A 13,389-nucleotide genomic window follows, 5' to 3' on the forward strand; every position below is an offset into this window, starting at 1 on the left:
ACCACAAATCACCAAAAACCTCACCTAAACCTAAACATGCATACTACCCATACAAACTGCATAAAACCTTTCAAAATCATCAAAGAAGCTCAGGATCTTCACTTACCTCTTACACAACTTGAGGATGAAGGATCCTAACGTGGAGATATGAAGAAAAGCTCTTCCAAAGCTCCAAGCTTCAAACCTTGGTTCTTTTGCTCAAAACCTTCATAAGTCACCAAAACTCTTAAAACTCTTGAAAGATTGGATGAAAATCATGGAAAACATGAAAGTCAACGTGGGAGAGGCTGAAACTCACCTCTGGCTGCAAGTGGAGGAGAAATAACCTCCTTCCACCGACCCTTGGCCCTTTTATAGGTGGCTGGCCAGACCACCTTCGGCAGCCGAACGTGAAGCCGCAACCATGCAATGTTCGGCGGCCGAAAGTGACCTTCGGCGGCCGAACCTTTGCATTTCTCCCTTGTTGCTTTTCTTTAAAAACTCAATGCTTATCACACTTCAAAACATGAAAACAAGTGAAAATACCTTGGAAAACATATGTATTACCCTTCTCGAGGGTTCCGACACCCGAGATTCCACCGGACTACAGGAATGCCGATGCCGGACTCGAGTCGGGTATTACATTGACTGAAAGCCATTAGGAAAAGAGCTGCTATGGGCAAACTAGCGCCGACCTAGGAGGGCCCTTTCAGAATCATTAAGGTCATTAGGCTAGGGGTATACAGAATTGAGGATCTATAAGGGAACTCGAAGTCTCATGCTTGGAATATCCAACATTTAAAAAGGTATTTCCAATAGAAAGTTTCATATAATTTTGACATTAAAGAAATGAAATCCCTCTTCTGATTTCATTTTATATTTTAAAGTTTTATATTACAAAATTTTAGAGCCCGACTATGGCAAGTGCCAACCTCAGAAATTGACCCCTGGCACCACATACGCGGAGTTGAGGACTTAAGCAAAGAAAGAAGCCTAGCCATAGTAGGTGCTGGCCTCGGAAATTTACTCCTAGTACCACATAAGTCGAGTTGAGAACTTAAGCGAAGAAAGAAGCGCAAACACGACAGGTGCCGACCTCGAAAATTGACCCATAGCACCATATAAGCCGAGTTGAAAACTAAATAAAGAAAAACTAAGGCAGGTGCTAGCCTCGAAAGTTAACCTCTGGCACTATATAAACCGAGTTAAAAACTAAATAAAGAAAACCTAAGGCAAGTTCCGACCTCAGAAGTTAACCTCTAGCACCATATAAACTGAGTTAAAAACTAAATAATAAAAACCCAAGGTAGGTGCCGACTTTAGAAAATGACCCTTGGCACCATATGAGCCGAATTGAAAAACGAAATAAAGAAAATCCAAGACAGGTGTCGACCTCAGAAAATGACTCTGAGCACAATGTGATGCGGAACCCCAGCCTATTAGAGACTAAAACGACACATACCCTAGTAAAAAAAACTTAGTTCAAAAAACAATTCGCCAATCTAAAGCACCCTTAATTAACATGCAATTAAGAACACTTATAACTGATTGATTTTAAAAGCAGCAAGAATAAGAAACATACAAGTTAGTATCAAACCTTATTCGTGATGCAATGTCAAGAACCAAGATCTCTCTTAAGCTCACAAAGAAGAATCGCATAAAGCAATTGTATTGAATAATTGATAATCTGTCCACAATATGGAAAAAAAGATGCTTTATATAACCTAAATAAAGACCTATGATCTTTGCCACTTCCCACTACTACGCATGGATCCATGATCTATGCAACTATCCACTACTGGATAACTACCCACTACTGGTTATGTAAAGATCCGGAAACCGGATCGCTACCGGCGCTAGGATCCAGATCGACTTAAGGTCGCCGGGACCCGTAGCAAGCCTACTATACATCCTGAACATCTGATAAAATCCCATACATGATCATACCTTTGCATAAAAACTTTAAACTTGTAATACCCGGCTAGACTCCGGTATCGGAATTCCTACCGTCCGGTGGAATCTCGGATGTCGGAAACCTCTAGAAGGGTAAAACCATGTTTTATGAAATGTTTTTAATGTATTTTATGTTTTTAAGCAAAAAGGAAATTGAGTTTTGAATGAAATAGACCAAGGAGACTTTGCCAGGTTCGGCCGCCGAAAGTTAAGTTCGGCCGCCGAACATGGTGGGGTTTTGGGAGCGCCTTAGGCCTCCGAAAGCCTTGTTTGAAAGACTCAAGGTTCGGCCGCCGAACCTCATGTTCGGCCGCCGAACATGCATGAGATGTGGGGGCACGTTAGGCCGCCGAAAGGTGGCAGAACCAGCCCTATAAGAGACCCCGTGACCGAAACAGGCGAGGTTTTCTCTCCCATTTCGGCCGACGGTAAGCCTTAGCCCTCCTATGGTCATTTTAAGTGTTTCCCCTCAAATCCTTTAGATCTTAACAAGTTACATCTTGTTTTTGAAGAGTTTTAAAGTTCAAGCAAGTTTTGGAGCTTTGAGGTTCAAGAACTCGAATCTCCCCATTTTCGAGCTAGGATCGTTTCTCTCTCGATCTTCAAGAGGTAAGAGCCGATCTCTAGTTCTATATGTGTTTTAAGTAAGTTTTATGCAAGTTTTTGGGGTAGAAATGCATGAGTAGGCTTGTTGGGTTTTTATGAAAAATCCATGGTTTTATGTGTGTTTATGTGCAATGTGGCTTGCTTGTGTGTTGTAGTTGGGGTTTAAGCTTGTTGGAGACCCCTAGGAGCTTGTATGCTTGAGTATGCTTGTTGTAGGATAGGTTTATGCATGATTGGTTGTGTAGGGGGTTGTTTTAGGCATGAAGAACCAAGTTTCTGCCCTTTGGCAGAAACCAGGTTCGGCAGCCGAAGGTACTTTCGGCCGCCGAACCAGCTTGGGAGGCAGCTTTAGGCTGCCGAAGCCTGCCCCCGAAAGTTGGAGTTTCGGCTCTGTCCGAGACTTTCGGCCGCCGAAGGTGCCGCCGAACATGCATGAGTTTCGTCTCTGTCTGGGAGTTTCGGCCGCCGAAGGTGCCGCCGAACCTGCCTGACTTTCGGCTCTGGAGGGACTTTCGGCCGCCGAAGGTGCCGCCGAAAGTGCCCTTCCCAGCCTTTTCTTGCATGTTTTCTAGGATTGTTTTGAGGTGTTTCTAGGAGGTTTTTGGGGGTATGTTTAGAGTTATGTTCTTGTTGTTTGGTGCCTCATTTGAGTCCACCTGTGTAGGTTCGGACCCGAGGACCCGAGACCCCCGGTTGTGAGATAGTCTTTCAGAGTCCGTCGTTAAAGCTTCGGTCACCAGGTGAGTGGGATTGTTCCCTAAGTTTTTAAGTAATGAATGAATGAACAAATGAATGAATCTAATAGCATACTCATGCATCATTAATGCCATGCGATGTTTCAGGATGTTTGCATTAGAAATTCACGAATATGTTGCATTGCATAATTTTGATGTTGATGTGGATGGTTGTTGGATGATCCATAGTCCTCTGATGTTATGTTATGATGATATGTTATGGACGACCAGCGAGGCCCATTCTACGCCCCTGGTACTATGTAAGAAAAAGTCCAGTGAGGCCCATTCTACGCCCCTGGCATTTTGGAATGTTATGTTATGTTATGTAAGAGAAGGTCCAGAGAGGCCCATTCTACGCCCCTGGAATTTGGATATGTTGAGGACTAATGGTGACAATACCATCCTTTATGTGATTAAATGTGATGTGTTGCATTTCATGAAAGCATGTAAAGTAAAAGTTATGTTATTTAATGTTATTAATAAAATGAATAATAATATACCTAAAAAGTGTGGAATTAAAGCAATTGTTAATAATAAAATGGAGAATAAAATACCTAAAAATGGAGGAATTAATATCATGTTTTTACTTTTTGCTCACTGGGCTTTTTAGCTCACCCCTCTCCCCTAACCCCAGTTGACTCGCGGTTGTCGAAGCCGGTCAAAAATAACCTTCCTGGTTATCAACAATTTTACAACTGCAGATAGTGGTGAAAGGATCGAATCCACAGAGAATTGATTACTTATTTATTTTTCTCAACAAGACCAATAAAATGAACTGAAACAATAATAAATTAAAGATGAGATAAAAGACTGAAAGTGGGATTAAATGAGATAAACTAAAAATGAGATAAAAATAAATTGCAATAAAAGTAAAATGGGGGTTTGAGATTGATTTAATTAATAAACTACTAAAAGCAATTAAAATAAACGAATAATAAAATAAAAGAGTAAATCAATATGAGAAAAGCCTAGTTGAAGATATGGATCCACTTTGGTTGTTTGGGTTGATCATTGAAACTTAGATTATCTTGATTGGTTCAATAGATTAGTTATGGGGGTGGAAGACGCTTCTCACCACCATGTCTCTCCTTATGATTAAATTAATTAGGGAACGTCCTCTAATTAATTACTAATTAACAAATTGCCAAGGAACGTCCTTGGGCCCTAGGCATCAAACAATTGTCAATTGCATAAAGAAATAGAGAGATCCAATCCTAGCTACCCAAACGTATGGAGATAACGCTAGATCATGCAATTCCCTTGGGTTTTATCCCAAGTGTTCTAAGGTCAGAATATTTCCAGCAATTACGGGCTAAAAATAATCACAACTAACAATTAATTAACTTTGCAATTAAAATCAAGTGGCCAATTTGATCAAAACAACAAAGTAATCATGTAATTAAAGCATCAATTGCATAAATATTGAACAAAATCAAAGACAATAATTTATGTTCAGATCTCACAACCCATTAAACAACCTTAGTTTCAACCAATCCTCAACTAGAATTAAGAAATTAGCCGCTCATTGGCTAATTAAAAACAAAATAATAAAAGGAAAATAAAAGAGGAAGAAGGAACCGAAGAGCTTCTGCCTTGCTCCTGCGGAATTGCCGAATTGCCGAATTCAAGTCTGCTGGAAGAGATTGGAATTGTCCTTTAAATAGTGAGAGATGTGCGCCCTAATCTGGAGTTGCTGTCCACATGCGCATGATTAGGTGAAGCGCGGTCCATGAGTACAAGGTGGACGTGCGGGCTTGATCCACTGGAGGGAATGGCGAAGTGGGCATCGAAGCGGGAATGGGCGTGAATGGATGGGGTCCACTGTCCATGTGAAGAAGCGCGGTCCACGAGCTTGGCTTGAGTGGGCGGGCCATGTGCTGGTCTTGCGTGAGAAAGTGGTGAAGCGTGGCCCACGATGGATTGGTCCGCCTGTGGATGATCGGGCCACGTGAAGAGACGTGTGGGAGTTGCGTTGTTTTGAGCTTGGAGTTGATGACGCGAGCGACCCATGTGCTGGAGTTGAAGCCCGTGAGTGCTGGCATGTGCGGTCCACGGGAGATGAGCGCTGGGCTTGATTGTGCGTGGACCGGTCCACTGGAGGGAATGGTGGACTTGCGGCCATGTGCTGTCCGCTGCTTGGTCCATATGCCTTGGCCATTTGGGCGAGTGATCCATATGTGCGAGGCCCATTTGCGTCAATATTTCAGCTTCAAAATATTTTCCTCATTCTTTGCTCCAATAAGGCAGTTTTAGGGGGTTTTTCTCCAAATTGTCTTTTTACACTATTTTCTGCAAAATAATATTAAAAACACTAAATTAGACAGAAATTATGTAAATATTTATTAATAATATTAATATAAAATGGATTAAATTATGCTCTATCAAATACCCCCACACTTAGCCTTTTGCTTGTCCTCAAGCAAATAAACATAGTCAAATAAGTTTTCTCACTCTAGATCCTTATTTCCACTTAAGCTCTTACTCTAGATACCTATTTTGAAGCATTGCAGTGAAGAATATATGCATGAAGATTACTCACCTCCTTTCCTCGTTTCTCTTTGCTTACCATGGCTAGGATTTGTTTTCCTCAAGAGAGACCATACATGCACATTATTTGTTAAGACTTTTTCCAGCTTTTTGTGTGACTTGCCCTTACCTTGAAATACTTTATTCAGGCTTTTGCACTTTAGATCTTGGAAAGGTCACCAACCTATTTTTGATGTAACACTTTTTGATATTTCAGTTGGTCACCTATCCAAGTGGCCACTAGCTCTGTTCATAGTCTTTCGACCATTGGAACAATCTTAGATTTGTGCTTTTGAGGTCTTTGCCTTTGCTGAATTTTCTTTCTCTCAATGATTTGGGCAAATCAACACCAATTGCTAAATCAAGTCACATTAAGTTCATTCACACAATTTTAATTTATTCTCAATCAATTGAGGGTCATCAATATATTTTTCACCATGGCAAACTCAAAGATTCAATTCAAAAGGCAATTCTCAAGCATGAATATAACCCACTGCAAGTGATTCAACATAAGTTTAAAGAGTTTTCACATCAATGGGGTCATGGAAAGAAAGACTCATTCAACATAGTTTATCAATTTTGAGTAGAGCAAAACAAAAAGAAGAAGATGGTTGTGGTTGTGTGTGTTTTATTGAAAGCAAAAATATACTAAAAGAAAATTGAAAGCATAAATCGCATAACTGAAAGAAATTTTTTTTTTTTTTTTTTTAATTAACTGAAAGGAGAAATTGCAAAAGAGAGAAGAGGAAGATAGAAAGAAAGAGAGGAGAAGAAGAGATATGCACCCCCACACTTAAATCATGCATTGTCCTCAATGTAAAAGAAGAGAGAAAAGGAGAACAAAGGAAACTGAGTACTCCCCTGGGGTGTGGTGTGCATGGCATGACTATCTAGGCAGAGTGAGTGACGAACAGATGTTCGTCTGGGAACTCTTCTTTGACTGAGCATGGGGCAGAACTATATGGAAGTCGGCTGAGGTGGTCTGCCACAAGATTCTCTTTGCCCTTCTTGTCTCTTATCTCTAGATCAAATTCTTGTAGAAGTAGGATCCACCTAATGAGTCTTGGCTTGGCTTCCTTTTTCTTGATCAGATATCGCAGAGCTGCATGGTCAGAATAAACAATGACTTTGGTACCCAATAGGTAGGGTCTGAATTTTTCCAAAGCAAACACAACTGCCAAGAGTTCTTTTTCAGTTGTTGTGTAATTGCTTTGTGCAGCATCCAGTGTGCGAGAGGCATAGTGAATGACGTGGGGTGAGTTTCCCACACGTTGCCCTAAGACTGCTCCCACTGCATAATTGCTTGCATCACACATGATTTCAAAAGGCAAATTCCAGTCAGGTCCTTGAATAATTGGGGCAGTCACAAGCAATTCTTTAATCAAGTCAAATGCCTTTTTGCAGTCTGCATCAAAATCAAAGGTTACATTCTGTTGGAGCAATCTGCATAATGGCAAAGTGATTTTTGAGAAATCTTTGATGAATCTTCTATAGAATCCTGCATGGCCAAGGAATGATCGGATGTCTTTAACAGTTGTGGGATAAGGCAGATTTTTGATGGTATCCACCTTTGCTTTGTCCACTTCAATGCCTTTAGCTGAAACAACATGACCTAAGACCATACCTTGATTAACCATAAAATGGCATTTTTCATAATTAAGCACAAGGTTAGTCTCAATGCATCTTTGCAAGATCTTTTCTAAATTGGTAAGGCATTCATCAAAAGAATTTCCATGAACTGTGAAGTCATCCATAAATACCTCAATTGTCTTACCCACATAGTCAGAAAATATGCTCATCATGCATCGTTGAAAAGTGGCAGGTGCATTGCATAGTCCAAATGGCATTCTTCTAAAGGCAAAAGTGCCAAAGGGACAAGTGAAGGTGGTTTTCTCTTGGTCCTCTGGGGCAACTGGAATTTGATAGAAACCTGAATAACCATCAAGACAACAATAGTGAGATTTACCTGCAAGCCTTTCTAGCATCTGATCAATGAAAGGCAGTGGGAAGTGGTCCTTCCTTGTTGCAGCATTGAGCTTCCTATAGTCCATGCATACTCTCCATCCATTTTGAACTCTGGTGGGGACAAGTTCCCCTTCAGCATTTGGAACAATGGTAATTCCAGTTTTCTTTGGAACTACATGCACAGGACTCACCCATTTGCTATCAGAGATAGGGTAGATAATACCTGCATCAAGGAGCTTGACTATTTCTTTTTTTACTACTTCCATCATGGGTGGATTCAGTCTTCTTTGAGCATCTCGAACTGGCTTGCATTCATCTTCCATGTGAATTCTATGCATGCATGTGGAAGGAGAAATACCTTTTATGTCATCAATGGTCCATCCTATGGCTCCTTTGTGTTTCTGCAGTACTTTCAGGAGGCTTGCTTCTTCATGTTGGTTCAATTCATTGGACACTATTACTGGTAGTGTCTTGTCAGCTCCTAAGTATATGTATTTCAGATGGCCTGGAAGAGGCTTCAGATCTGAAGAGTGTTGCAAGGGTGTCTGCGCAGAGGTGGTTTCAGAAATCTCTTTTTGCGCAAGGCTCGACTGCAGGGGAGTTGGCGCAGAACTGGATCTAAAAGTTTCCTTTTGCGCAGGAAGGGTCTGCACACCATTCTGAAGTGGTGCAACTGAGTTTTCTCCAATCTGAGCTTGACTGCAAACTATCTGTTGGATGCTACAGACTGTTTTCTTAAGTTTTGGCTCTTTCTGGCTCTCAATCTGTACCTGATCAGTATCTCTGCAGAAATCACTGTTAAGAATATCATCTTGATTTTTGTCAAAAATTTCCTGGCTCAAGCAGTCAACAATATCAAGACCATAAACAGGGGACATATCATGTGGATATTTCATAGAATCATAGACATTATATTTAATGACTTCCCCTTCAAATTCCATAGTGAGAGTACCATCATGCACATCAATCTTAGTTCTAGCAGTACTCAAGAAAGGACGTCCAAGAAGAATGTCAGAACTAGTATTACAACTATCTTCCTTAGTATCAATCACATAAAAATCAGCAGGAAAGACTAGTTCATTTACTTGAACTAACACATCTTCTAGAACACCTATGGGATATACCACAGATCTATCAGCTAGTTGAATCACAACCCTTGTTTCTTTCAAAGCACATGCATTCAGAGATTTATAGATGGAGAGAGGCATGACATTAATGGATGCACCAAGATCACACATGGCTTTCCTTATACCAACATTCCCTATCTTGCAAGAGATAGCAAACATACCTTTGTCTTTGCATTTAGTAGGGAGTTCTCTTTTAATAACAGCAGTCACAACTTCACCTACACTTACTTTTTCTCTCTCTGCAAGCTTTCTCCTATTAGTGCAAAGTTCTTTCAGAAATTTAGCGTACCTGGGAATCTGCTTAACAACGTCTAGCAGAGGTATATTGATTTGTACTTTTCTGAAAGTGTCAAGGATCTCCTTTTCTTCTTTTTCTTTTTGTGTTCTTTCAAATCTCTTTGGAAAAGGAGGTGGGATGTGAAAACTTACCTTCGGATCAGCTCTTTGCGCATGAGGTGGTGCAGAATGTGATGAAGAGGCTTCAGATTGCCTTGGATGTTGTGCAGGGGGTGTCTCAGATGATGTATGCTTTGATTCAACTTGCTTTTCCTCCTCAAATTTTGCATTTTGAAGCTCTTTCCCACTTCTCAAAGTAATGGCACTTACATTTTGTTTGGGATTTGCCTCAGTTTGGGATGGCAACTTTCCTTGAGTTTCCAATCTGTTTATGGAGGTGGCCATTTGTCCTATCTGTTGTTGTATCATTTGCAAGGTCTTCACTACTTCATTCATAGTGTTATTGTCCACTGGAGGTGCTGGTTGGACTTGGCTTCTTTGGTAACCTTGGTGATTCTGATCAGTGTTGCCCTTTCCATAGCTGAAATTGGGATGGTCTCTCCAACCTGGATTATAGGTGTTGGAGTATGGATCATATCTAGGCTGATTGTTGTATCTCCCAATGGCATTGGCTTGCTGATGGTCTTCTTGAATGGTAGGGCATTGATCAATTGGATGTCCTACAGAAGCACAGATCCCACATGGCCTAGGTGGCGGAATTGCTTGCATTTGTTGGGCTTGGTTAAGGACAATCTTTTCCATAAGAGAAGTTAGTTTTGAAAATTGAGATTCAACAAATGGTGTACTTACCTCATGGATACCTCTTTGCGTTTGCTCCTCTTCGTCATATTGCTTAGATGAAGCTGCAAGAGTGAATATTAGTCCCTTCATCTCACTAGGTGTCTTGTCTGCAATGGATGCTCCACAGGCTACGTTAATGAGTTTCCTTTCTGAAGGAATTAATCCTCCATAGAAGAATTGTATGAGTGCCCTATCTGACATGTCATGTTGTGGACAACCTGTACACAATCTTTCAAACCTTTCCCAATAATCATATAAGTCTTCAGTTGGTTTTTGTTTTATGCTAGTGATTTCTCTTATTATGCCAATTGATTTAGATGGGGGAAAGTATTTGTCCAAAAAGGTTTGGACCATATCAGTCCATGAAGTTATAGATCTAGGTGGCAAATAAAATAACCAATCCTTAGCATAATCATCTAATGAAAAAGGGAAAGCTCTTAACTTAACATGATCTTCAGAAACACCATGAGGTGTCATAGATGAACAGACAATGTTGAATTCTTTCAAGTGCTTGTGTGGATTTTCATTTTGCAAACCTCTAAATTTAGGGAGATGGTGAATCAAACCTGATTTCAGTTCAAAGGGAACTGTCAGAGGCGGATAGGCGATGCAAAGTGGTGCATAGTCACCTACAGGAGTTGCCAATTCTCTCATGGTTCTTTCTCTTTGTTCTTGGGGCCTAATTGCTGGATTTTCTTGAATTATTTGGTCATGGACAGCATGTTCATTATTGGCAACAAGTTGTAGATTAGGTTCAGCCATTGGTGCGGCTTGTTGGCAAAATTCTGTTGCTTCAGATGAAGCTTCTGTGGCTTGCTTTCTAAGTCTTCTGAGAGTGCGTTCAATTTCTGGATCAAATGGTAGTGTGTCCCTGTGTTCAGATCTGGTCATAAAAGAAAATTAAACAAGTAAAATCAATTCCCCGGCAACGGCGCCAATTTTTGACTCGCGGTTGTCGAAGCCGGTCAAAAATAACCTTCCTGGTTATCAACAATTTTACAACTGCAGATAGTGGTGAAAGGATCGAATCCACAGAGAATTGATTACTTATTTATTTTTCTCAACAAGACCAATAAAATGAACTGAAACAATAATAAATTAAAGATGAGATAAAAGACTGAAAGTGGGATTAAATGAGATAAACTAAAAATGAGATAAAAATAAATTGCAATAAAAGTAAAATGGGGGTTTGAGATTGATTTAATTAATAAACTACTAAAAGCAATTAAAATAAACGAATAATAAAATAAAAGAGTAAATCAATATGAGAAAAGCCTAGTTGAAGATATGGATCCACTTTGGTTGTTTGGGTTGATCATTGAAACTTAGATTATCTTGATTGGTTCAATAGATTAGTTATGGGGGTGGAAGACGCTTCTCACCACCATGTCTCTCCTTATGATTAAATTAATTAGGGAACGTCCTCTAATTAATTACTAATTAACAAATTGCCAAGGAACGTCCTTGGGCCCTAGGCATCAAACAATTGTCAATTGCATAAAGAAATAGAGAGATCCAATCCTAGCTACCCAAACGTATGGAGATAACGCTAGATCATGCAATTCCCTTGGGTTTTATCCCAAGTGTTCTAAGGTCAGAATATTTCCAGCAATTACGGGCTAAAAATAATCACAACTAACAATTAATTAACTTTGCAATTAAAATCAAGTGGCCAATTTGATCAAAACAACAAAGTAATCATGTAATTAAAGCATCAATTGCATAAATATTGAACAAAATCAAAGACAATAATTTATGTTCAGATCTCACAACCCATTAAACAACCTTAGTTTCAACCAATCCTCAACTAGAATTAAGAAATTAGCCGCTCATTGGCTAATTAAAAACAAAATAATAAAAGGAAAATAAAAGAGGAAGAAGGAACCGAAGAGCTTCTGCCTTGCTCCTGCGGAATTGCCGAATTGCCGAATTCAAGTCTGCTGGAAGAGATTGGAATTGTCCTTTAAATAGTGAGAGATGTGCGCCCTAATCTGGAGTTGCTGTCCACATGCGCATGATTAGGTGAAGCGCGGTCCATGAGTACAAGGTGGACGTGCGGGCTTGATCCACTGGAGGGAATGGCGAAGTGGGCATCGAAGCGGGAATGGGCGTGAATGGATGGGGTCCACTGTCCATGTGAAGAAGCGCGGTCCACGAGCTTGGCTTGAGTGGGCGGGCCATGTGCTGGTCTTGCGTGAGAAAGTGGTGAAGCGTGGCCCACGATGGATTGGTCCGCCTGTGGATGATCGGGCCACGTGAAGAGACGTGTGGGAGTTGCGTTGTTTTGAGCTTGGAGTTGATGACGCGAGCGACCCATGTGCTGGAGTTGAAGCCCGTGAGTGCTGGCATGTGCGGTCCACGGGAGATGAGCGCTGGGCTTGATTGTGCGTGGACCGGTCCACTGGAGGGAATGGTGGACTTGCGGCCATGTGCTGTCCGCTGCTTGGTCCATATGCCTTGGCCATTTGGGCGAGTGATCCATATGTGCGAGGCCCATTTGCGTCAATATTTCAGCTTCAAAATATTTTCCTCATTCTTTGCTCCAATAAGGCAGTTTTAGGGGGTTTTTCTCCAAATTGTCTTTTTACACTATTTTCTGCAAAATAATATTAAAAACACTAAATTAGACAGAAATTATGTAAATATTTATTAATAATATTAATATAAAATGGATTAAATTATGCTCTATCACCAGTCTTGCAGGTACCGTGTAGATAGAGAAGTCAGAAGAGTAAGAGAAGTCTCTGTAATAGCATAGAAGTGGACATGGTTTAGTTGTAATGTAAAAGTATGTTATGTAATGTAATGTAAGTTTTATAGTGTGCTTGACTAGAGTCTGTTGTAATCCCTTAAATACATGAGATAAATGTTTTATGATGTTTATGTAACCCAAGCCTGCTATATGTTATGTACCCCATTGGAGTAATTGTTGAGGACTCCAATGAGGGGTTTATGTTATGTTTATGCATGCTCAGGCTAGGCTGGGTAAAGAAATGTTTGAATGAAAGAAAAGTTTTAAATTTTTATGTATGTTTCGGTACATGTATGGGATTGAACAGGTTCACAAGATGAATGTTTGGCTTGCTACGGGTTCTGGCGGCCTTAAGCCGACCTGAATCCTAGCGCCGGTAGCGGTCCGGTTTCCGGGTCGTTACAGAATGGTATCAGAGCCCTAGGTTCATGTGGTCGGACCTAGAGTGTCGGGCTCATAGATGTGATAGAAATGTCAAGCACAATAGGAAATCATGTCCACTAGGATAGGATGTAGAGTCCTGTCTAGAATGAAAGTATGTATGCCATGATATATGCTATGAATATGATGTGTATATGATGTGGGTTCATGTGTTTCCACATGAACCATTTGATGCTAATGTTTTGTTATCTGTGCTGTTTTTCAGTAAACAGAATGCGAGGAACTCGTC

The 13,389-nt window shown here is 40.5% G+C and overlaps 1 protein-coding gene across 1 annotated transcript; it reads right to left on the reverse strand.

Moving 5' to 3' along the window:
* Nucleotides 1–4,717: 4,717 nt before the first annotated feature.
* On the reverse strand, nucleotides 4,718–10,858 carry LOC122723701. The gene is made up of 2 exons (XM_043956802.1): nucleotides 10,534–10,858; nucleotides 4,718–5,561 (listed from the first exon to the last, which is right to left on the reverse strand). Exons 1-2 carry the CDS (start codon nucleotides 10,856–10,858, stop codon nucleotides 5,482–5,484), a joined length of 405 nt encoding a protein of 134 aa, XP_043812737.1. The 3' UTR covers nucleotides 4,718–5,481.
* Nucleotides 10,859–13,389: the final 2,531 nt, after the last annotated feature.

The sequence above is a fragment of the Manihot esculenta genome, chromosome 5 (assembly GCF_001659605.2).
Source record: "Manihot esculenta cultivar AM560-2 chromosome 5, M.esculenta_v8, whole genome shotgun sequence".
Lineage (NCBI taxonomy): Eukaryota > Viridiplantae > Streptophyta > Magnoliopsida > Malpighiales > Euphorbiaceae > Manihot > Manihot esculenta.